General features: G+C 46.7%; 1 protein-coding gene across 1 annotated transcript in view; it reads left to right on the top strand.

Annotated features, from left to right (window-relative positions):
* The window catches only part of LOC122942223 (deleted in malignant brain tumors 1 protein-like), a 485,901-nt gene that overhangs the window by 447,965 nt on the left and 11,195 nt on the right, over positions 1–26,741 (top strand). Inside the window, exons 30-33 of the mRNA XM_044299724.1 lie at positions 818–832; positions 10,464–10,478; positions 16,822–17,139; positions 23,964–23,981. Of these exons, the coding sequence (XP_044155659.1) occupies positions 818–832; positions 10,464–10,478; positions 16,822–17,139; positions 23,964–23,981 (366 nt within the window). The remainder of the gene's footprint in view (positions 1–817; positions 833–10,463; positions 10,479–16,821; positions 17,140–23,963; positions 23,982–26,741) is intronic.

Below are 26,741 nucleotides of genomic sequence, written 5' to 3' on the forward strand. Positions count from 1 at the left end.
GGCTACTAGAGATAAGCGAATCAATTTTACACAATTAAATTTGTTATGAATTTTCCATTAGATGGCTGATTTGTCAGACTTAGACCCTAAACTAATTTTAGGAAATTTGATCATCTCTGCTGTGTAATTTTTTCTGTCACTAAAGTAACATTTTTTTCCTATCTCTACTTTTTCTATTAGTTCCATGTTACTATACACTGACTAAACCATTTGGCTATATTGCTTTCAGATATTGCTTTGTGGGTGAAGGGAAATATCAGCTACTCTCAGCACATTTTTTACATAGTACAGACATTGTAACATTTTCACTTGTATATTGTATTTTATCATTGTTGGTGTGCTTTATAAATAGAGATGAGCAAAGTTCTTGAAAATTTGATTCTGCTGCAAAAAAATCCACTTTGTGACTAATTAAGCACATTTCTTTGTAAGTAGTGGGTGCAATGACAGGGAACGGTGATTGCTCCGCCCCCATCATTGTACCCCTCAGATGCCGCGTTCATTGCTGATTGCAAAACAAGAGGATAAGCGGCTTTGAGGCGAATCAAATTTTCCCTGAAATTCAGATCGAAGTCCACTTCAGACACTTCAATTCGCTCAACACTATTTATAAAGATCAATGGTATCAATGATTCTGTTCTCCTTCCTGTCTTTTTAACATACCCAATATAATTATATTGGGTAACACACACGGAATGTCCCAATACATTATCCTCTGAATGTATACTGGAGATCTAATTTAGAATATATCATGGGCCACATTTTCCAAATAGTAACAATTTTTTTTTCTCTTTCCTCTTAATTTTAATGTATCTAGAACATACTACCCCTGGTAAGTACGATACCTAAAATATACTACAACTAAATATGTGTTTACTGTAGTTCAATAAGGCATTTTTCACTCCAAGGCCTCATGCACACGACCGTTGATTTATTCCGTGTCCGTTGTGCCGTTTTTTGTTATTTTCTGCAGACCCATTGACTTTCAATGGGTCTGTTGAAAACTCGGCTAATGCACCGTTTGTCATCCGTGTCCGTGATCCGTGGCTCCAGTCCGTCAAACAAATATTACCTGTCCTATTATTTTCATGAAAAACGGTTTGCGGACCCAATCAAGTCAATGGGACCGCTAAAAAACACGGAGGCACACAAGATTGTCATCCGCATCTGCGTCAGTTTTTTTCCTATCATTTGCATGGCAAACCTGTCTTAGATTTTTTTTTTCACTTTCCTTCATGTCTGGCGATCCTCCAAAAATAAAGGAAGACACACGAAAACAAAAACGGATATTGATCACGGAACAACGGAACCCCATTTTGCGGAATGCAAAACAACAACGGTCGTGTGCATGATGCCTAAGTCTCACACTCACCTCTCAGATATACTGATATACTGTGTACCCTGCTTGACTGCACGCCAGAATTTACAGCGATATTTGGTGGGGCCCAATGCCGTTCTAAGGATGGTAAGGCCTGAGCAGGTACAGGCATTAGTCAATTGGGTCCAGCACATTCACATTATCTCCCACCCAGTCTTCTGCAAAAAGCGCACAGATGGCGCCTGAAAACCAAGCCCATCAGTCTGTCACATCACCCCCATGCATAGAAATTGTCTGAGCCTCAACTTATGCAGCAGTCTCTTATGCTGCTTGAAGACTCTGCCGGCAGGGTTTCCCATGGGCATCCACCTAGCCCTTCCCCAGCGGTTTAACACATAGAATGTACTGACGCACAACCACTTATGTTTCCTGATGATGAGGACATGGGAATACCACCTCAGCACGTCTCTGATGATGAAACACAGGTGCCAACTGCTACGTCTTTCTGCAGTGTTCAGACTGAACAGGATGTCAGGGAGGAAGACTGGGTGGAAGACGATGCAGGGGACGATGAGGTCCTAGACCCCACATGGAATGAAGGTCGTGCAACTGACTTTCAGAGTTCGGAGGAAGAGGCAGTTGTGAGACCGAGCCTACAGCGTAGCAAAAGAGGGAGCAGTGGGCAAAAGCAGAACACCCGCTGCCAAGAGAGTCCGCCTGCTACTGGCCACCGCCATCTGGGACCGAGCACCCCAAAGGCAGCTTCAAGGAGTTCCCTGGCGTGGCAGTTCTTCAAACAATGTGCTAACGACAAGACCCGAGTGGTTTGCACGCTGTGCCATCAGAGCCTGAAGCGAGGCATTAACGTTCTGAACCTTAGCACAACCTGCATGACCAGGCACCTGCTTGCAAAGCATGAACTGCAGTGGAGTAAACACCTTAAAAACAAGGAACTCACTCAGGCTTCCCCTGCTACCTCTTCTGCTGCTGCCTCGGCCTCTTCCTCCGCCTCTGGAGGAACGTTGGCACCTGCCGCCCAGCAAACAAAGGATGTACCACCAACACCACCACCTCCGTCACCAAGCATCTCCACCATGTCACATGGCTGCGTTCCGCTCTCCATCTCACAAACATTTGAGAGAAAGCGTAAATTCCCACCTAGCCACCCTTGATCCTTGGCCCTGAATGCCAGCATTTCTAAACTACTGGCCTATGAAATGCTGTCATTCAGGCTGGTGGACACAGACAGCTTCAAACAGTCGCTTGCTGTCCCACAGTATGTTGTTCCCAGCCGCCACTACTTCTCCAAGATAGCCGTCCCTTCCCTGCACAACCAAGTATCCGATAAAATCAAGTGTGCACTGCTCAACGCCATCTGTGACAAGGTCCACCTAACCACAGATACGTGGACCAGTAAGCACGGCCAGGGACGCTATATCTCCCTAACTGCACACTGGGTAAATGTAGTGGCGGCTGGGCCCCAGGCAGAGAGCTGTTTGATGCACGTCCTTCTGCTGCCAAGGATCGCAGGGCAACATTCTTTGCCTCCTGTTGCCACCTCCTCCTACTCGGCTTCCTCCTCCTCTTCCTCCACCTGCTCATCTAGTCAGCCACACACCTTCACCACCAACTTCAGCACAGCCCGGTGTAAATGTCAGCAGGCCATTCTGAAACTCATATGTTTGGGGGACAGGCCCCACACCGCGCAGGAGTTGTGGCAGGGTATTGAACAACAGACCGACTAGTAGTTGCTGCTGGTGAGCCTCAAGCCCGGCCTGGTGGTGTGCGATAATGGGCGAAATCTCGGTGCAGCTCTGGGACTAGCCGGTTTGACGCACATCCCTTGCCTGGCGTATGTGCTGAATTTGGTGGTGCAGAAGTTAATTCACAACTACCCCGACATGTCAGAGCTGCTGCATAAAGTGCGGGCCGTCTGTGCGCGCTTCCAGCGTTCACATCCTGCCGCTGCTCCCCTGTCTGCACTACAGCGTAACTTCGGCATTCTCGCTCACCGCCTCATATGCGACGTGCCCACCAGGTGGAACTCCACCTTGCACATGCTGGACAGACTGTGCGAGCAGCAGCAGGCCATAGTGGAGTTTCAGCTGCAGCATGCACGGGTCAGTTGCACTGCGGAACAGCACCACTTCACCACCAATGACTGGGCCTCAATGTGAGACCTGTGTGCCCTGTTGCGCTGTTTCGAGTACTCCACCAACATGGCCAGTGGCGATGACGCCGTTATCAGCGTTACAATACCACTTCTATGTCTCCTTGAGAAAACACTTAGGGCGATGATGGAAGAGGAGGTGGCCCAGGAGGAGGAGGAAGAGGGGTCATTTTTAGCACTTTCCGGTCAGTCTCTTCGAAGTGACTCAGAGGGAGTTTTTTTGCAACAGCAGAGGCCAGGTACAAATGTGGCCAGACAGGGCCCACTACTGGAGGACGAGGAGGAGGAGGAGGTGGAGGAGGATGAGGATGAAGCATGTTCACAGTGGGGTGGCACCTAACGCAGCTCGGGCCCATCACTGGTGCGTGGCTGGTGGGAAACGGAGGACGATGACGATACGCCTCCCACAGCTTGTCCTTACCTCTGGGCAGCCTGGCACACATGAGCGACTACATGCTGCAGTGCCTGCGCAGTGACAGCAGAGTTGCCCACATTTTAAAATAGAAAAAAGCACGGAGAAAGGTAGGGAAAAGAGTGGTGTAATATTAGTATAGTATAGGGTGACTTAGAGATACTGTAGTAAAATTAACTAACATTTATTAATGTTGCTCAGTGCACTTTGTTATGGTGCAAAATATTGAAGTAAATTAAGTCAGCTAATTTACTCTTTAAAACAAGTTAACGGAGATCAAGGTGATCATACAAATGTTATGCAACTTTTTCAAAATATCTTTCACCTGAACTCTAAGTTACATGGCCTTTCTCTTGCAGTGAACATACTAGGATTGTAGATTAGCTTTGCAAAAAACTTTTCCTTATGCTAGTAGAGAATGTGGAGTGGCTGAAAGTTTGAGCAAGCTTAAAAACATTAAAACAATTTTGTAAACAATAATGGGCCAAAATTTATACAAAACAATGTGAGAGACTAAAATCCTCCTATAGAAATGTTTGCTTTTTGTTATTGTAGCCACACGTGCTTCTACATGTTACTGAATGGCTACTAGAGATAAGCGAATCAATTTTACACAATTAAATTTGTTATGAATTTTCCATTAGATGGCTGATTTGGCAGACTTAGACCCTCAACTATTTTAGGAAATTTGATCATCTCTGCTGTGTATTTTTTCTGTCACTAAAGTAACAGTTTTTTATTGTTAATAGAAAGAGCACACATTTATTTATACCTGATAAAATAATAGAATCTCTACTTTTTCTATTAGTTCCATGTTACTATACACTGACTCCACCATTTGTATATATTGCTTTCAGATATTGCTTTGTGGGTGAAGGGACATTTTTTACATAGTACAGATATTGTAACATTTTCACTTGTATATCGTATTTATATCGTATTTTATCATTGTGGTCGTGGCAACCAAGAGAATGCACCCCGTCCGACCTGAGACTACCCTGCCCCTAAGCGGTTAGAGTTATGCCGCAACCGCGCCGAAGTAGGGACACCTGAAAGAGGGCATCCCCTTTAAGAGTAGTGGATAGTAAGGGTGGGTGGGTGGGGAAAACGCTGTAACGACGTACAGAGTGAGAGGGACGCTGGCTGTTGAAGTAGGCAGCCATGCCCCTCCCACAAATACAGGCCAATAAATCGGCCTTACACTTGTGGTCGTGGCAACCAAGAGAATGCACCCCGTCCCACCTGAGACTACCCTGCCCCTAAGCGGTTAGAGTTATGCCGCAACCGCGCCGTAGTAGGGACACCTGAAAGAGGGCAAAAGACATACTGAGTAGCAGGAGTAATTATTACAGCATAGATCACAAAACCAGACTTTGGAAAGGTATACAGCGGCTAAAACACGAGGGGCGCCAACGACCCAACTTCTGGATGGCATGCGCTGGTACCTGATTCTTGTAGGCTGTGGATGCTGCACCTATACGAATAGATGTCCTGAGATCGTAGCTGGGTCGCCGCCCAAACTGGCAACTGAGGAGCGTATGTGAGACATGAACTGGTGAGAAGCGAGCGGTACCACCCCGAATGGCAATAGTGGACTATCTGGCCTGAACCTGCAGCTGATGAAGAACTCTGACAGGGCACCATCGATGAGACATAGGGAACTAGGACGTTGGGACTGGGGGACCTGTCTGCGAGGTCTTGGATGTCCTCAGCAGCAGCACGTAACCCTCGGGACCCTGGACCAACTGGCTGACTGTGAGAAACTTGCTACTATCCCCAGGCCTCAAGAAACCATAGAAGGCTAAATAAACAGCGGATTTAAGCACCAGGCTGGGCAAAACCCCGAAAGGTTCCTATCCAGAATGTCAGATAGGTTACGAAAAGCAGTCCAGTAACAGCTTGTCTGCGTACTTGGGCTCCTGGTCCACATCTGCTCAAACCCCTCAACGTAGTTTTGACAGCATGCACAGAGAACGCCGATGCCCGTTCAGGATGACTGACAGAGAGGAAATGCTGCACCCCCGACAAGTAGGACTTCACCGTGTTGTGGGACAGCTTGAGCTCCGAGTGGCAGTAGCCAATGAAGGCAAGGATGTATTCAACAAAACTGGACTCCCTTTGAGGGCATATTCCCTAAAACCTGCAAATGCCCTCCACCCAGTGCGATACGCCCTAGTTGTATACGGCGAAAGGGGCTTGGCTAGTAAGGAGTGGGCCGTCTCTAGGTGACCATTTAAACCAGTATTAGTGACTCGTGAAGGGGGACGGTAGCGCCCACAACATCCGCCTATGGCGTGACCTGCGAAAAGGGAGAAATTAGCCCTCGATAAAGCATCAGCTGCCACATTTTGAGAACCTGGCACATGCGTACTACTAACACAAAAATGATGTCGCAAGGAGAGTTGAACTAGACGTCTCAAGAGACATATGACATAAGACGACTTAGACAACCCATTGGTTAAGATATCTACCACCGCAGCGTTGTCGGTTACAAACAAAACAGTGCGATTTACCCAGCTGCTGCCCCAAACACGGGCCGGCCACCACAATGGGGTACAGCTCGAAAAGTGCTGAGGTTTGCAGGAAACCTGGGATTTGTCTCACCTCAGCAGGCCACTCGCCTTCGACCAAGTGGGTGCCAAAATAGCAGCAAAACCTGAGCTAGCAGGTCTCTTGGGGGAGACTGGGACACCTAACTGGGAAAACAGCTCAACAATCTCCCCAGCCCTAAGGGGGCTGACCCTGGCCTCTAGATCAGCAGGAAGTAATGAATAACAAATTCACAGCGTACCTTATATTCTAAAACCCAATGGAGGCCTGAGCCAACTGATCAAAGAGCCACGGGCTGCTCCTAGAACAGAAAGTGAGTTTGGTGGAAAAGTAGTATCGGACCTTCCACTTATCAATAGAAGAATACCTCATGCCCACTTCCTCTGAAGGAATGAGGGAGTTAAGACTAGGGACGTGGTAACCATGTGGGGCTGACAGGTCGATGATAAGTCTCTCCTTCTTGCTAAACTTACCTGTGACCACCCCATCGGGACTAACTCTCCACCGCTGAAAGGGGGCACTTCAAAAGGACCGATCAAAACCCTTCTCCAACTCGAACAGACACCCAGAAAGTAACACCCAGAGGGTGACCATGCACTTACCTGCTCAGAATACCTACGGACTGACAACCGCAGAACGGTAGTAACACAGCACGACCTGGACGTGAGACGGTGCATGAGACACAAACCAAGCTTCCTCCCCCCTCCCCGACGTGTACCCCTACTACCTTGCCGATAAGCCAAATTTCAGGATGTAACTTGAGACAAGGTTTGGACCTAGAAACAAAACAATTAAGGCATCAACACTGGATTGTGCACATGTCGTGAGGAAACCCTGCGAATGTGTAAAACGTGAATGATGGAACAAGAGCAGCATTTTATTTTATTTTTTTACAAATTAACCCTTTACCAATTAAAATTTACTTAACCTGGAAACCTAGGGAGGGTAAAATACCAGGGCAAGCCGCATCTACTAAGCCCCCGTACTGGCTTAACACTGACACCAGCGAACCTAGGCCCCTGACCTGCAGCCTCCGCTAGGATTGCTCACAGCGGACCAGGCCTGTAGACCGTGCGGTACTCTGTAACCCGCTCTTCCCCGGAGACCTTGCTTCGCCAACTATGAATTCCCTTTTCTTTTTTTTTTCTTTAAAACCCGTCCTTACTAAACCAGACCCAACACACCCGTCTAAGATCCCTGGTAATCACCTGCATGGATTCAATAACACCCTGTACCTAAATAACCCCCTGGGAAACCTTATGTACGGGCAGCAGAAGGAAGCCAGCCACTGCCTATGAGCTGTTCCCCCTGACCGAGCCTAGTTCTCCCAGCCACGATCCCTGCCTAACTAATGGCACGGCGGGTCGTGCCAGACTTTGTTGAAGACAAGGAGCGGGGACATGCTGTCCCCTGTACTTTTACGCAATTGCCGCACGGGGAGCTCGCGCTGCTCCATGGCAGAATGCAAGACGTGCGGGCAGCATTATTATCTTTTTTTTTATTTTTATGAAATCAACCCTTTGCAAATTAAAATAAATCACTTGCATGGACTCATAACACCCTGTATCTAAATAACCCCCTGGAAAACCTTATGTACGGCTGGCAGAAGGAAGGCAGCCACCATCTATAACGTGCTCACCCTGACCAAGCTTAGTTCTCCCACCCCTGAAACCTGCCTAACTAACGGCATGGCGGCCCGTGCCAGACTTTATTGAAAAACCAAGCTTGTGACTTCTCTCCCCCCCCCCCCCGACATGTACCCCTAGTACCTTGCTGATAAGCCACAAATCAGGGTGTAGCCGAGACAAGTTAGGACCTAGAAGCAAAACAATCAAGACATTAACCCTGGATTGTGCATTCGTCGTAAAGAATGACGCAAACAAGTAAAAATAAAAAAATAAAAAATTTCATTTTTTTTCTTTAGTTTTTTTTTTTTTATTTTTTTATTTTTTTTATTTAATTTTTTTTTCAATTTTTTATTTTTTTTACCATTAACCCTTGCCAATAAGAATTGCCTAACCTGGGGGGAAAGCTACCACCGCAAGCTGCGCCTACTAAGCCCCTGTACTGGCTTGACACTGAGACGAGTGAACCTCGGCTCCTGACCAGCAATCCCAGCTAGGATTTACTACGGTGGACCAGGTCTGTAGACCGTGCAGTACTCTGTAACACACCCCTCCCCGGAGACCTAGTACTCACCTGTATGGACTAATTAATCCCCCGTGCCTAAATGACCCTCTTGGCGACCTTGTGTGCAGCCGGCAGAAGGAAGCTAGCCACCGGCTATGACCTGCTCCCCCTGAACGGCCTGGTTCTCTCATCCCTGATCCCTGCCTCACTAACGGCACGGCGGCCCGTGCCAGACTTTAACGAAGATAAGGAGCGGGGCCACGGTGTCCCCTGTGTCCCTACATGATAACCGCGTGGGGAGCCGCGCAGCTCCCTGGCAGAGTGCACCAGTGCGGGGGAACCCCCATCAGCCAGGGGCCGACCCACCGCCGGCTGGACACCCGTACCGCGTGGGGAGCCGCGCAACTCCCTGGCACCATGAACCGGGCCAGGGGGAGCCCTTCATACACCGTGGCCCCCGCCCCCCATCAGCAAAATTTGTGTGCCGCGTGGGGAGCTCATGCTGCTCCCTGGCAGAGTGCACCAGTGCGGGGGTGACCCCCATCAGCCAGGGGCCGACCCACCGCCGGCTGGTCACTTCTGCCGCGTGGGGAGCAGTGCAGCTCCCTGGCATTATGAACCGGGGCAGGGGGAGCCCTACTTCCATCAGGGGCTCAGCCCCCCACCGGTTTTGAAGTCGATGCCGCGTGGGGAGCCACGAAGCTCCCTGGCAGAGTGCACCAGTGCGGGGGTGCCCCCCATCAGCCAGGGGCCGACCCACCGCCGGCTGGTCACTCCTGCCGCGTGGGGAGCAGCGCAGCTCCCTGGCATTGTGAACCCTGGCATTTTGAAGTCGATGCCGCGTGGGGAGCCACGAAGCTTCCCTGGCAGAGTGCACCAGTGCGGGGGTGCCCCCCATCAGCCAGGGGCCGACCCACCGCCGGCTGGTCACTCCTGCCGCGTGGGGAGCAGCGCAGCTCCCTGGCATTATGAACCCTGGCATTTTGAAGTCGATGCCGCGTGGGGAGCCACGAAGCTCCCTGGCAGAGTGCACCAGTGCGGGGGAGCCCCCATCAGTCAGGGGCCGACCCACCGCCGGCTGGACACCGTGGGGAGCCGCGCAACTCCCTGGCATTATGCTCCGGTGCGGGGGAGCCCCCTCCCCCCTCACCTAGGGGAACGAGCCCCCCGCCGGCCGGACCCTAACACTGTGCGCTGCAGAGAAGCAGCTTCTCACCCTCACCGACGTCAGGATATCTAGGTATGCTGAACTCCTCTCACTGGGAAGCCAGGTGTGGCTCATCAAACGCTGTAACGACGTACAGAGTGAGAGGGACGCTGGCTGTTGAAGTAGGCAGCCATGCCCCTCCCACAAATACAGGCCAATAAATCGGCCTTACACTTGTTGGTGTGCTTTATAAATAGAGATGAGCAAAGTTCTTGAAAATTTGATTCTGCTGCATAAAAATCCACTTTGTGACTAATTATTTTGTCACAAAGCACATTTCTTTGTAAGTAGTGGGTGCAATGACAGGGAACAGTGATTGCTCCGCCCCCATCATTGTACACCTCAGATGCCGCGTTCATTGCTGATCGTGAAACAAGAGGATAAGCGGCTTTGAGGCAAATCAAATTTTCCCTGAAATTCAGATCGAAGTCCACTTCAGACACTTCAATTCGCTCAACACTATTTATAAAGATCAATGGTATCAATGATTCTGTTCTCTTCCCTGTCTTTTTAACATACCCAATATAATTATATTGGGTAACACACACGGAATGTCCCAATTCATTATCCTCTGAATGTATACTGGAGATCTAATTTAGAATATATCATGGGCCACATTTTCCAAATAGTAACAATTTTTTTCTTTTCTCTTTCCTCTTAATTTTCATGTATCTAGAACATACTACCCCTGGTAAGTACAATACCTAAAATATACTACATCTGAATATGTGTTTACTGTAGTTCAATGAGGCATTTAATACAATACATGGCATTTTATTATGTTTTCAAAACTGAGTCCGTTGTGCCATTTTTCGTGATTTTCTGCGGACCCATTGACATCCGTGATCCGTGGTTCCAGTCCGTCAAAAAAATATAACCTGTACTATTATTTTCGTGGAAAACGGTTCGCGGACCCATTCAAGTCAATGGGACCGCTAAAAAACACGGAGGCACACAAGATTGTCATCCACGTCCGCGCGTCCGCGTCAGTTTTTTTCGTATCATTTGCATGGCAAACCTGTCTTAGTTTTTTTTTTTACTTTCCTTCATGTCTGGTGATCCTCCAAAAATAAAGGAAGACACACGGAAACAAAAACGGATATTGATCATGGAACAACGGAACCCCATTTTGCGGAACGCAACACAACAACGGTCGTGTGCATGAGGCCTAAGTCTCACACTCACCTCTCAGATATACTGATATACTGTGTACCCTGTATGACTGCATGCCAGAATTTACAGCGATATATGGTGGGGCCCAATGGCATCCAGGCGATGATGGAAGAGGAGGTGGCCCAGGAGGAGGAGGAAGAGGGGTCATTTTTAGCACTTTCCGGCCAGTCTCTTAGAAGTGACTCAGAGGGAGTTTTTTTGCAACAGCAGAGGCCAGGTACAAATGTGGCCAGACAGGGCCCACTACTGGAGGACGAGGAGGAGTAGGAGGAGGTGGAGGAGGATGAGGATGAAGCATGTTCACAGCGGGGTGGCACCTAACGCAGCTCTGGCCCATCACTGGTGCGTGGCTGGGGGGAAACGGAGGACGATGACGATACGCCTCCCACAGCTTGTCCTTACCTCTGGGCAGCCTGGCACACATGAGCGACTACATGCTGCAGTGCCTGCACAATGACAGCAGAGTTGCCCACATTTTAACATGTGCGGACTACTGGGTTGCCACCCTGCTGGATCCCCGGTACAAAGACAATGTGCCCACCTTACTTCCTGCACTGGAGCGTGATAGGAAGATGCGCGAGTACAAGTGCACGTTGGTAGACACGCTACTGAGAGCATTCCCAAATGTCACAGGGGAGGAAGTGGAAGCCCAAGGCCAAGGCAGAAGAGTTGCAAGAGGTCGCCAACGCGGCTGTGTCACGGCCAGCTCCTCTGAGGGCAGGGGTAGCATGGCAGAGATGTGGAAAAGTTTTGTCACCACGCCACAGCTAACTGCACCACCACCTGATACAGAACGTGTTAGCAAGAGGCAGCATTTCACTAACATGGTGGAACAGTACGTGTGCAAACCCCTCCACCTAGTGACTGATGGTTCTGCCCCATTCAACTTCTGGGTCTCCAAATTGTACACGTGGCCAGAGCTAGCCTTTTATGCCTTGGAGCGCTGGCCTGCCCGGCGGCCAGCGTTTTGTCTGAAAGTGTATTCAGCACGGCAGGGGGCGTCAATACAGACAAACGCAGCTGCCTATCCACAGCCAATGTGGACAAGCTGACGTTCATAAAAATGAACCAGGCATGGATCCCACAGGACATGTCCATCCCTTGTGCAGATTAGACATTTATAACTACCTCCCCTTAACAATATATTCTTGTACTACAGGGCACTTCATTCAATCCTCTTTTATTAATTTTACCATTATATTGCGGGGCAACCCAAAGTTGAATGAACCTCTCCTCTGTCTGGGTGCCGGGGGCCTAAATATCTGACAGTGGCCTGTTCCAGTGGTGGGTGACATGAAGCCTGATTCTCTGCAATGGAACCTTTCTGCTCTGTCTGGGTGCCAGGGCCTAAATATCTGACAGTGGCCTGTTCCAGTGGTGGGTGACATGAAGCCTGATTCTCTGCAATGGGACGTTTCTCCTCTGTCTGGGTGCCGGGGCCTAAATATCTGACAGTGGCCTGTTCCAGTGGTGGGTGACATGAAGCCTGATTCTCTGCTATGACATGAAGCCTGATTCTCTGCTATGGGACCTCTCTCCTCTGTCTGGGTGGCGGGGCCTAAATATCTGACAGTGGCCTGTTCCAGTGGTGGGTAACGTGAAGCCTGATTCTCTGCAATGGGACCTCTCTCCTCTGTCTGGTTGCCTTCGCCTAAATATCTGACAATGGCCTGTTCCAGTGGTGGGTGACGTGAAGCCTGATTCTCTGCTATGACATGAAGCCTGATTTTCTGCTATGACATGAAGCCTGATTCTCTGCTATGGGACCTCTCTCTACTGCCTGGGTGCTGGGGCCTAAATATCTGACAATGGCCTGTTCCAGTGGTGGGTGACGTGAAGCCTGATTCTCTGCTGTGAGATGAAGCCTGATTCTCTGCAATGGGGCCTCTCTCCTCTGTGTGGGTGCCAGGGCCTAAATATCTGACAGTGGCCTGTTCCAGTGGTGGGTGACGTGAAGCCTGATTCTCTGCTATGATATGAAGCCTGATTCTCTGCTATGGGACCTCTCTCCTCTGTCTGGGTGCCGGGGCCTAAATATCTGACAGTGGCCTGTTTCAGTGGTGGGTGACATGAAGCCTGATTCTCTGCAATGGGACCTCTCTCCTCTGTCTGGGTGCCGGGGCCTAAATATCTGACAGTGGCCTGTTCCAGTGGTGGGTGACATGAAGCCTGATTCTCTGCTATGACATGAAGCCTGATTCTCTGCTATGGGACCTCTCTCCTCTCTCTGGGTGCCGGGGCCTAAATATCTGACAGTGGCCTGTTCCAGGGGTGGGTAACGTGAAGCCTGATTCTCTGCAATGGGACCTCTCTCCTCTGTCTGGGTGCCTTGGCTTAAATATCTTACAATGGACTGTTCCAGTGGTGGATTACATGAAGCCTGATTCTCTGCTATGACATGAAGCATGATTCTCTGCTATGACATGAAGCCTGATTCTCTGCTATGACATGAAGCCTGATTCTCTGCAATGGGACCTCTCTCCTCTGTCTGGGTGCCGGGGCCTAAATATCTGACAGTGGCCTGTTCCAGTGGTGGGTGACGTGAAGCCTGATTCTCTGCTATGACATGAAGCCTGATTCTCTGCAATGACATAAAGCCTGATTCTCTGCAATGGGACATCTCTCCAATTAATATTGGTTAATTTTTATTTATTTTATTTTTATTCATTTTGTTTTCAGGGATTTACATACATTTTGCTGCCTTTTGCAGCCCTCTAGCCCTTTCCTTTTTAGTGCCGAAAAGTTCGGGTCCACATTGACTTCAATGGGGTTCGGGTCGAGTTCGGATCCCGAACCCGAACATTTCCGGGAAGTTCGGCCGAACTTCTCGAACCTGAACATCCAGGTGTTCGCTCAACTCTACCAACGACACACCTCCCGTATGAAAATAATCCAGCTGCCATGTTTGAGCCATTCAGCAAGTTAGACTTATCCGGTTTTAATGTAAAAACAAAGGTGATCCGGCACTGAAGGGTCCTATTTTCAACATTTCTTTATTGCCAAAACTTGAACATAAATGGAACAGGACAGGACATGTTTCGAGCCGCCTAGGCTCTTAGTCCAGGCCACGACTAAAAAGCCTAGGCGGCTCGAAACATGTCAGCTAAACGGGAGTAAGAGGGAGAAGGCTGCTCTATGTCCTGTCCTGTTCCATATACGTATGTTCAAGTTTTGGCAATAAAGAAATGTCGAAAATAGGACCCTTCAGTGCCGGATCACCTTTGTTTTTACATGACTATACAAGTTTGACTTTAACTTTTGCCGTGCATGACGGAATTACAGGTGAGCTGGACTTTTAATACTATCCATCTGGTTTTAACCTTAATGGATGGAGTTATTTGACCCCCTGGCGTTCCGCATCCAACTTGCTTGAGGGCCAAGTGGCGATCATAACCAACTGTTGTGTGATGCCTTTACATGTCCGGGGCTGCACACGCAATACACTTAAGGGATCATCGTGTGTTTATCCTTTGACAACAGATGGGGGTTACCTGCCAACATCATTCATCATTGCTGGAGCAGACAAATTTATTTGGTAAAAATACTAATTGATTCTCTAAAAGACTAATTGATTCTCTAAAAGAACAATTTTTTTGTTACGAGACAAATGTTTTTGCTAAAAGAATAATTTTTCAGATAAAAGAATAATTTTTCAGACAAAAAAAAACAAACATGTAAGCAATTCCGCTTTGCAAAGGATCTATTTATTTGCACTGCTCTCAGGGTGTTAAATAAGACCGCTCTGTAACACTAAATTACAGTAACTGTTTGGCTATCAGAAGTGGTTATATATCAATGTGGACACACCACAAACACTAGAATGAGACACGTGTATCACCACAACAGATGAACTAGATAAAAGTGCCCATACATTAGATCGCCTGTTGACAATGAGTCTGATGCACAGTAAGTCTATGTATAACAGAACAGATTAAGTATAAATGGAGCTACTGATGAACTACAGGTAGGTAAACATTCCTATATATTAGACTGCCTGTAGTGACTAAGTCTATATGCCCACTACCGTATGTGTTTTGCGGTCTGCAAATTGCGGATCTGCAAAAAAAAAAAACAAAGAATGACATCCGTAAGCCATCCTTTTTTTTGCAGATCCATCGTAACAATGCCTAAAATGGACAAGAATAGGACTTTTTATATTTTTGGGGCGGGGCTACGGAACTGACATACGGACATAAATATAGCACACGTTGTGCTGTCGGCAATTTTTGCAGACCCATTGAAATGAATGGGTCTGCATCCTATCCGCAACAAAAACAGAATGGACACGAAAACAAAATACGTTTGTGTGCATGAGGCCTAGGTCTGATGCACAGTAAGTCTATATATACCAGAACAGATTAAGTATGAATGGCACAGCAGTGGAACAAGATGCACAGAGAAATTACACAGAGCCTGCACTGTCCCTGCAGTCTCCACAAGCGCTCCCTATGTTTCTCCTAAAGTGTTTTAAAACTCTCCCTACGATCTCCCTACACTGTCCCTGCACTGTCCATATCCAAAATTCTACAGTTAAAAGCTTTGTTAAACACTGTCCGTCGCACCTATCGCGTATCTCCCTATGATAAGTTTGCTGTAAAATGGCAGAGACAGGGCGAAATCAGTCTTTTTATAGGGCTGTGACATCACAGGGGATCTGCTGATTGGCTAATTTGTTTTTATTTTCTATTTGCTGAACATGTTTATGGGGGCGGCCATCTTGCCTGAGCTGTTCTTATCAGCATTTAAAAAGCATTAAGAAAATGTATTTACGGCAGCCCCATGAGCCATATACACAATAGTCAGGAGGGGACCCTATCACAGACATGCTCTGTGACCTGTGCAGAGGTCATTGTACAAGGAAAGAATAGATAAGCTCTTACAATCACACATTGTGAATAATGGATCCTGTCTTATCTATACACAGAGGTGATATCATTTCAGGCAGGATTAGAATGAGTTAACTGCAGTAAAGTGATCTGTACAAACCAAGAAATGGCGCCAATTATTAGACATAATGAACAGTGTGAAAACTGAAGGATTTTATCTTTTTTGTTTAAATATATGGAATACATGGAAAATGTATAACATCAAAAAGGTCATTTTCTGATGACACATTCCCTTTAACTTGTAAGCAAGTCTGAAAAAGTGATGATTGGTTACTATTAGAGATGAACGAATCCATTCGCAGATTTAGAGATTTTTTAGGTACTGAATCAACCCCAAATCTTTTCCGGTCTAATTCAGACGAATCTTGTAAAATGGCGCCCAGCGCATAAGCAATCGATAGTGTTCTGTCACCACCAGGCAGGAGGTAATTGCAGTCAGTTGCGGCCAAGCAATAACCGCAGTTTGTGGAAGCCATGATAAAAGTAGGTACAGTTACACCTGATACTGTATCAGAACGAGGGGATGGACAAGGAAAAAATTAAAAAATTCTTAAAAAAATTGACAAAACGAGATGGGAGCTTTTCATAAAAAAAATCTGTGCTTTAGAGGACTAGAGGAGATTATATACCAATTTCCAGGGCAATTGGAGAAACTTTGGTTCGGTACGAATAGATTCTGAACCGAACCAAACTTTCTGATAAATTTGGTGAATCTGAAACTAACAGAATCTTGGAAGATTCACTCATCTCTAGTTACTATTTTCAGTACTATTCAGTCTGCATTTGTTTTTTTTTTACTTGTGACCCAGTGTGTTATTTGGTATGTGTCGCATTTAATGTAGAGGTGTTTTACTGGCCAAAAAACACAATTTCCCATTCAAATCAACTTTAGAGATATAGCCTCACCTTATGTTCACAAACTGTACATTTAGTCGGAACCTCACTTTTTTTCCTATTCTTTTCTTTTTTAACTAGCTCCAACCATGGCTTTGAGGCTGGTAAATGGAAGAGGTCGGTGTGACGGTCGTGTAGAAATCCTCTATAATGGAGCATGGGGAACTGTGTGTGATGACGGATGGGATATTAATGATGCTCAAGTTGTTTGTCAGCAGATAGGTTGCGGTAATGCTCTTGCGTTTAACCAGAGTGCAGCGTTTGGTCAAGGACAAGGACTGATTATATTGGATGATGTACAATGTAATGGCAATGAAAGTTTCTTGTGGAACTGTCCGCACGGAGGGCTTACATCACATAACTGTGTACACGAAGAAGATGCTGGAGTCATCTGCTCAGGTACAGTCTGATGGTTGGAATCCTAATGTTTAAATGGTATTGCTTTGTACATTATGAATATGTAGTGTAGTTTTAAAAAAATTACATTCATCTACATAATATAATTTCTGCTCCCTCTGCAACTGCCACGCCCTCAGCACTTATTGACAGGGCCAGACATGATGTTTACACCGCCTAGTGCTGTCGATTAAAGTGCAGAAGGCATGGCAATTGCAGAGACGGCAGAGCCTCAAGGAGTAAAGGCAACGCCCCTGTTGCTCCCAGAGGCTCATTTACAAATATTCAAACATCCTTTTTCTAATAAATATTGGCACATAAGTGCATTAGCTCTGCCGCAACATGGCAGTAGGGTGCTGATTGGTGTCCATTGCTGCCAAATGCCTAATAAAGGTGAATAGACATGCTACAGTAAATTGATGAGCCTTTTATGATCTTCTTAATAGTTTGCTTGCAAGTTACAATGTAAAGTTCACTTCCTCTAAAAAAAAGTTTACATTATTTAAAGTTTAAATTTTAATAAAAAAAAATCCAAAGAATAAAAATAAGAATTGCATTGTTGCAAAGAAAAAAAAGTTTTATTCTTTCACAATAAGGCCTCATGCACACGACCGTTGTGTGCATCCGTGGCCGTTGTGCCGTTTTCCGTTTTTTTTCACGGACCCATTGACTTTCAATGGGTCCGTGGAAAAATCGGAAAATGCACCGTTTGGCAGCCGCATCCGTGAGCCGTGTTTCCTGGCCGTGAAAAAAATATGACCTGTCCTATTTTTTTCACGGCCAACGGTTCACGGGCCCATTCAAGTCAATGGGTCCGTGAAAGAACACGGATGCACACAAGATTGGCATCCGTGGCCGTGATCCGTGGCCGTAGGTTTTAGTTTCATACAGACGGATCCGAAGATCCGTCTGCATAAAAGCTTTTTCTGATCTAAGTTTTCACTTCGTGAAAACTCATTTCCGACAGTATATTCTAACACAGAAGCGTTCCCATGGTGATGGGGACGCTTCTAGTTAGAATACACTGCAAACTTTGTACAAGACTGCCCCCTGCTGCCTGGCAGCACCCGATCTCTTACAGGGGGATATGATAGTACAATTAACCCCATCATATCCCCCTGTAAGAGATCAGGGCTGCCAGGCAGCAGGGGGCAGACCCCCCCCCCCCTCCCCAGTTTGAATATCATTGTGCGGCCCCCCCCCCTCCCCTGTTGTTAACTCGTTGGTGGCCAGTGTGCGCACCCCCCTCCCTCCCTCCCTCTATTGTTTTAATACATTGGGGCCAGTGTGCGCGCCCCCCCCCCCCAACCCCCCCTCCCTCCCTCTATTGTTTTAATACATTGGGGCCAGTGTGCGCGCGCCCCCCCAACCCCCCCTCCCTCCCTCTATTGTTTTAATACATTGGGGCCAGTGTGCGCACCCCCCCAACCCCCCCCCCCCCCTCCCTCCCTCTATTGTAATCATCATCGGTGGCAGCGGAGTAGAAGATTTTCATACTTACCTGCTTCTTGCTGCTGCGATGTCTGCGTCCGGCCGGGAGCTCCTCCTACTGGTAAGTGACAGGTCTGTGCGGCGCATTGCTGTCACTTACCAGTAGGAGGAGCTCCCGGCCGGACGCAGACATCGCAGCAGCAAGAAGCAGGTAAGTATGAAAATCTTCTACTCCGCTGCCACCGATGATGATTACAATAGAGGGAGGGAGGGGGGGGGGGGGGGGGGGTTGGGGGGGTGCGCACACTGGCCCCAATGTATTAAAACAATAGAGAGAGGGAGGGAGGGGGGGTTGGGGGGGCGCGCGCACACTGGCCCCAATGTATTAAAACAATAGAGGGAGGGAGGGGGGGGGGGGTTGGGGGGGCGCGCGCACACTGGCCCCAATGTATTAAAATAATAGAGGGGGGGTTGGGGGGCGCGCGCACACTGGCCCCAATGTATTAAAACAATAGAGGGAGGGAGGGGGGTGCGCACACTGGCCACCAACGAGTTAACAACAGGGGAGGGGGGGCCCACTGGCCACCAATGAGTTAAAAACAGGGGGGGGGGGTCTGCCCCCTGCTGCCTGGCAGCACCTGCCAGGCAGCAGGGGGCAGTCATGTACACAGTTTTTTTGTATATTCTAACCTGAAGCGTCTCCATCACCATGGGAACGCCTCTGTGTTAGAATATACTGTCGGAAATGAGTTTCACGATGTAGCTCATATCCGACAGTATATTCTAACATAGAGGCGTTCCCATGGTGATGGGGACGCTACAAGTTAAAATATACCATCGGATTGGAGAAAACTCCAATCCGATGGTATAACAGAACTCCAGACTTTACATTGAAAGTCAATGGGGACGGATCCGTTTGAAATGGCACCATATTGTGTCAACATCAAACGGATCCGTCCCCATTGACTTGCATTGTAATTCAGGACGGATCCGTTTGGCTCCGCACGGCCAGGCGGACACCAAAATGACTTTTTTTTCATGTCCGTGGATCCTCCAAAAATCAAGGAAGACCCACGGACGGAAAAACGGTCACGGATCACGGACCCACGGACCCCGTTTTTGAGGGCCGTGAAAAAAAACTGTCGTGTGCATGAGGCCTAAGCCTGTAGAATAAAACGAGCATGCTATTTATATGTCATAGTAAGCAATGTAAAAATATTACCCCCCTCCAAAAAAAAAACTATGAAAACAATGAACAGCTCCCCCAACTCTAAAACAAAAAACATTGATTACTTTATCACTATGTAACAGCATATTTTATTGTATTCATATGTATTTAAATACTGAGGCACTCTCCGTTTCCAAATTAAGAATTCTATACTGAGGAGCATCGTGCCAATGTTTCCTGTGAAGATAATTTATTATTTTCCAACCAGATAATGTATTTTATGGAAAATAGATTGTATTTATTTGATTAACTTTATTTGATAATTTATTAATATGCACAAGTAATAATATATATATATATAATCTAATTATATTATTATTATTATTTTAAGATATTATTCTTTACAACTTCTAGTTTCATAATAATGTGAATACAAAGAGGGGAATTTATCAAGCCCTGTACTCCAGAATTGGGGTCCTAAAAAGTTTCAAAACAATTTTTTTGTGACTTTTTGGGCTTATTTTCACAAAAATGTGTGGTTTTGGCTACTTTGAAAAGTGGGTGAAACAGTGGGCGAGGTTAGACTGTGCTAGTTTCACTCTAGATTTATCACTGCAATATTCGCTAACTCACTCCAAAGAGGGGGTGGCATAAAAAAACTGATGTAGCATTTCCAGGTTTAAATTTGCACTAAATTTACAAACAACATGCAACATTTCAGAAATTTGGTGCAATAATTCATCCCATCATGCTAATATTTACAAAGCAAATCGACATTGAAGGCAAAGACGCGGCACTCACCAAGGTCAGGAAGATTTCTTAGGCTTTATTGCTTGCTAGACGGCATGCTGCGCAGGCTGGGGAGCGGGATGGCCACGGTGCGCTTCAGCGGTGACGGCTGTTTCGCGCAAAAAACGCGCTTCTTTAGACCGCCTATGACGTGCAGGCGCACGAACGTGCCTTTAAAGGAAAGTCATCGATCATCACCATGGTGATCACAAACGCTCCCCGAATGAGCAGCTGCAGGAAACAGAGAGAGAGAGAGGAAAATAGTAACATTCACAAACACAGTACATAGTTGCAATTACAGCAAAAACATTGTATGCGGCCTATTATGGCGACAAATTCCAGAGGCCAGACATCATAATACATCAGAGGATGAAAAACTAACAAATTATAGAAAAACAAAACTCAAAAGCGCATGATTGATTGAAGAAAGCAATGGAAGCGTCCCATGAACGAGGGACGGCACCAAAAGAAGGCGCATAAACCCCTCACCTAGAAAGGGGGGGAGGGGGTTTGGCCAGGAGGTGGGGCATACATGAAAAAACCTATACTGCAAAAAGCTGAGCATAAAAGTGAGAGAGGGAATAAACAAAAGACACTGAGGGGGGAAAAAAGCCTGTCAATGCTACAAAGGTCATAGGGTTATAGAAATACCGCCATGTCGTTCTTGTTGTTAAGGTCCCATGGCGCCCGTCTTGATGATCCATCGGGCCTCCCGCTGCAGCAAGAAGCGGTGGCGGTCCCCACCCCTCGGGATGGGTCCCACGGCCTCAATGCAAGCAAAGAAGAGACCAGATGGATCACCATTATGGGTGGAACGAACGTGATCGATCAAGCGGGGTGAACCTCGCCCAGTCCGAATAGAGTTAAGGTGCTCTCGTACCCTCTCAAACAATGGCCTGATGGTCTTGCCAATATAGAACCTACTACAGGCGCATAATACAACATAAACCACGTATGAGGTGCGGCAGGTGATAAACTCCCTGACCTTGTGCGTAACACCCCCCAAGGACAAACTCTTTGCCTGTGAATTATGGGAACAGAAGGAACATGTTCCACATTTGTAGTTACCCTTGGGTACTCTACAATGTGACCAATTAGACTGTTTGGGGGACCTAAGAACACTATGGAGAACAACGTGGACCTGATGCCACCCGTGCCACCCTGATGCCACCTTGTGTCCTTGGACGTGGAGTGTCTTTATACCCGTATCCCCCATGATACTGGCCTGAAAGCCATAGCGTCTGTCCTCGGCCGCACAGACAAGAGTGCGGTCTTTTCACAGTATGTACAAGAGTCCCTCAACTTTATACTCACCAACGATGTTTTTCAGTTTAATCGTCAGTGGTACCGCCAGATACTAGGTACAGCGATGGGCACGCCGGTGTCGTGTACGTTCGCTAACCTGTATCTGGCAGTATTCAAGGAGACCTACGTCTTTTCCATGGATAACCCCTTTCTCATGCATATCTATCATTATCTGCGTTATGTGGACGATGTATTCCTGGTCTGGTCGGGCAGTGAAGGGTTGTGTAGACTGTTTGTGCAGCACCCTAATGAGACCAATAATGTGAACTTCGGTGGCAACAGTCTAGATTTCCTGGATGTGCATGTCACCGTTGTTGATGGGGTCCTGCGCACTACAGGTTTCCGCAAACCTACTGCAACCAATTCACTGCTCCACCAGACTAGCTTTCATCCCCCGGCAGTGAAAGACGCTGTCCCTTTTGGGCAATTCATACGTTTACGCAGAATAAATAGCACTGGTGCAGACTATTTTAGGCAGGCTCACCAACTTAAGGAGAGGTTGCTTGAAAGGGGTTATCCTAGGAGGGACGTTGTTGATGCACCCCATCGAGCGTCTCTTCGTCCTCGACTCAGCCTCCTCAGTGATAGGATCCAAGATGACAATGAGGATAAGTTTGCGTTCATTTTTAAATTCAGTCCAGCAGCTGATATAGTGAAACGAGCTGTGTACAACAACTGGGACCTTTTGAAAGGTGAACCTTCCCTGGGTGGTGGTGTTTCCAACAGACCCCTCATTACTTTAAAAAAATGCCATACTTTGAAGGACAGATTGGTCCATAGTGTTCTTAGTTCCCCCAAACAGTCTAATTGGTTACAGAGTAGAGTACCCCAGGGTTACTACAAATGTGGAACATGTTCCTTCTGTTCCCAAAATTCACAGGCAAAGAGTTTGTCCTTGGGGGGTGTTACGCACAAGGTCAGGGAGTTTATCACCTGCCGCACCTCATACGTGGTTTATGTTGTATTATGCACCTGTAGTAGGTTCTATATTTGCAAGACCATCAGGCCATTGTTTGAGAGGGTACGAGAGCACCTTAACTCTATTCGGACTGGGCGAGGTTCACCCCGCTTGATCGATCACGTTCGTTCCACCCATAATGGTGATCCATCTGGCCTCTCCTTTGCTGGCATTGAGGCCATGGGACCCATCCCGAGGGGTGGGGACCGCCACCGTCTCTTGCTGCAGCGGGAGGCCCGATGGATCATCAAGACGGGCGCCATGGGACCCCATGGCCTTAACGACAAGAACGACATGGCGGTATTTCTATAACCCTATGACCTTTGTAGCATTGACTGGCTTTTTTCCCCCTCAATGTCTTTTGTTTATTCCCTCTCTCACTTTTATGCTCTGCTTTTTGCAGTATAGGTTTTTTCATGTATGCCCCACCTCCTGGCCAAACCCCCCCTTCCCCCCCCTTTCTAGGTGAGGGGTTTATGCACCTTCTTTTGGTGCCGTCCCTCGTTCATGGGATGCTTCCATGGCTTTCTTCAATCAATCATGCTCTTTTGAGTTTTGTTTTTCTATAATTTGTTAGTTTTTCATCCTCTGATGTATTATGATGTCTGACCTCTGGAATTTGTCACCATAATAGGCCGCATACAATGTTTTTGCTGTAATTGCAACTATGTACTGTGTTTGTAAATGTTACTATTTTCCTCTCTCTCTCTGTTTCCTCCAGCTGCGCATTCGGGGAGCGTTTGTGATCACCATGGTGATGATCGACGGCTTCCCTTTAAAGGCACGTTCGTGCGCCTGCACGTCATAGGGGGTCTGAAGAAGCGCGATTTTTGCGTGAAACGGACGTCACCGCTGAAGCGCACATTGGCCATCCCGCTCCCCAGCCTGCGCAGCATGCCGTCTAGCAAGCAATAAAGCCTAAGAAATCTTCCTGACCTTGGTGAGTGCCGCGTCTTTGTCTTCAATGTCGATTTCGTTCACCCTTACACACGCTGAGCACCATGATCTTGGTCCACGGGGGTAGCCGCTGGTCTAAAGACTTTCGACATACAAGGGGCATAGGTGACCTACATTATTGTGTAGTGCCACTGTTTTCCATTCCCCTCTACTTACCATTTTTACAAAGCAAATGTTAATACAATATCTAACTTTTCTATTCTTTTTCTGACATCACAGGTGACCTGTACACTAACCGTAAGTATATATATTTTTATCAACTATATTTACGTATAGGCACAGTGGGCTTGCACTTATAGGTGAGCCTGGGGGAAAGATGTCTGTTGAAATTTACACCTACATGCACTGAAGAGTATACATACTGTAAATGTATATGTGAATTAGGCAATCATAAAAGCTCATTCACACGACCGCTCATTCATGGAGTGCTGTCCACATCTTTTGCAGCCCCATTGAAGTGAATTTTCACAGGATTAGGGCTCATTCACATGACTGTTGCTTGGGTCCGCATCCAAGCAGCATGTTTTTGTGGCTCAGATCCAGGACCCAAGCAACGGTCGTGTGAATGAGCCCTAACCTTGTGGAAATGAGGAGGCTATCCAGGATGGACAAGGGGGTAGCTGCAGAGGGGGTTAGTTGTTGAAAGAAGTGCAGAGCAATGCTCTGCTTTATTTTGGAGAAAAGACAAAAAGCTACTGTATACATGACAGTATGGCACACTTAATGAAGTCTAAGATGCCAGACAATCATTGCAATCTTATGACATTTTACATTTTTAGAAAAAGTCTTCCACTATAAAAAAAAAGTATGATAGTTTATTATCCTACAAGAGGGTTGCACATGCTTTTTTTTAAATTGGCATACATTAGAACATGGCCTCATGGAGGATTCTTGGATTGAAAAGGATTAGTCCTACCTGTTCTATTCAGCCTCTAGATTTAACCAAGGATGTTCCCATTCAGTTTAATACTATTACTAAATATAGGATTTAAAGGGGTTGTCTCATCTCAGATAATGAGGGCATATATATTTCCACCTTCAATGTGACCTATAAAATGTAGAACTCAATTGAAAAACAAACTGAAATATTTTAGGTAGTGGGAAGAAAAAATATAAAAATAAAAAAAATTGGTTGCATAAGTGTGCACAACCTTAAACTAATACTTTGTTGAAGCACCTTTTGATTTTATTACAGCACTCAGTCTTTTTGGGTATGAGTCTATCAGCATGGCACATTTTGACTTGGCAAGATTTACCCACTCTTCTTGGCAAAAACACTCCAAATCTGTCAGATTGCGAGGGCATCTCCTGTGCACAGCCCTCTTCAGATCACCCCACAGATTTTCAATCAGATTCAGGTCTTGGCTCTGGCTGGGCCATTCCAAAACTTTCATCTTCTTCTGGTGAAGCCATTCCTTTGTTGATTTGGATTTATGCTTTGGGTCGTTGTCATGCTAAAGATGAAGTTCCTCTTTATGTTCAGTATACTGTCCTCATACACGTTAGCACGGTGTGTAATCTGACATGTAGCTAAACCTTTTTGTCCTCTGAGAGAAAAGAGACTGTTCCGCTTTAAGGTTCTCTTTATTGCTCGTAGACTGACAAGAAAGGTGAAACTACAGAATAAAACTGTAGTATTTTAGAACATAAATACCATGGTACATGGCATAAAACACAGAATAATCTGCTATACATTCAGTAAATGAGATAATACAATGATAGTGAGCTATCAGATACAATAAACATAATAAACTGCAGTAAATGACACATAGATAGTGCTCTTACCGACTATGCTCAAAAACAGGCTGAATAACAGATGATGTGGCAGGAAAACCAGTGAGAGTGCATGGCTCATGAGACATAACATGGTGGCTGCTTGCTTTACCAGCACAAGACTAGTAAGAACCAGGAACTACTCACAATGCTCTGGGACTCCCATAATGCATAGAGAAAAACAGGCTGGGTGAAATACCTAAACTCATCAATAGATGGTGCTGTTACTACACAATGTAATGCAAATGAATTACAACACAGTTAAATGCCATGTCAACTGATAAACAGACAGAAACAACTGTAACTGAATCTGGGGACAGAACACTCCCCGCTTGACATCAACCGACGTCACTATTGTACTCTTTTGGTGCAAACAGTAGAACGAGTTCTCCTACTGGTCAGAGGAACAATTTGGTCTCTCCCTGTCTCCGTATTTTCAATTCTACTTTGCGTATAATTCCGTCCTTACTTGGGAATGTCTTAGTCACAAGACCTACCGGCCACTCGTTTCTTCGTGACTGGCAGTCTTTCATTAGGACTACATCGCCAGTCTGGAGGTTAGGCTTGCTGGTTTGCCGCTTTCTCCTCGGTTGCAGGGTGGGAATGTATTGCTTTTTCCACTTGTCCCAGAACGAGTTTGAGAGACTCTGTACTTGTCTCCATCGATTCTTGCAAAGATCTTTGGAATTGAATTCTCCAGGTGGAGCACAAATTTGTTCAGTCTTTTGGGTAAGCAGTGTGGCGGGTGTGAGAACTGTTGGGTCATCAGGATCGCTAGAAATCGGGGTTAGCAGTCTGGCATTTATGATAGCCGATACTTCTGCCATGAAGGTAGTCAGGCTTTCATGAGTCAGCTTTGAAGATCCTTCTTGTAAGAAGATTAAGTCGAGGATTCTCTGTGCGATGCCTGACATCCTCTCCCAAGCACCTCCCATGTGAGAAGAGTGTGGTGGGTTGAAGGTCCAAGTGCATCCTCGTTCACTGAGGTATCTTTCTATGTTGTTAACATCCAAGTTGGAAGAGAGTTGTAGTTCTCTTGCTGCTCCGATGAAGTTTGTGCCTTGGTCAGAACGAATGTGTTTGACAGGTCCTCTAATGGCAATAAAACCTCGGAAAGCATTAATGAAACAGGAAGTATCCATAGATTCAATTACTTCAATATGGACAGCTCTGATGGACAGACAGGTATCTTATACGCTTCAGGTGAGGCTGATGCGCTGCTAC

The sequence above is a fragment of the Bufo gargarizans genome, chromosome 6 (genome assembly GCF_014858855.1).
Source record: "Bufo gargarizans isolate SCDJY-AF-19 chromosome 6, ASM1485885v1, whole genome shotgun sequence".
Classification (NCBI taxonomy): domain Eukaryota; kingdom Metazoa; phylum Chordata; class Amphibia; order Anura; family Bufonidae; genus Bufo; species Bufo gargarizans.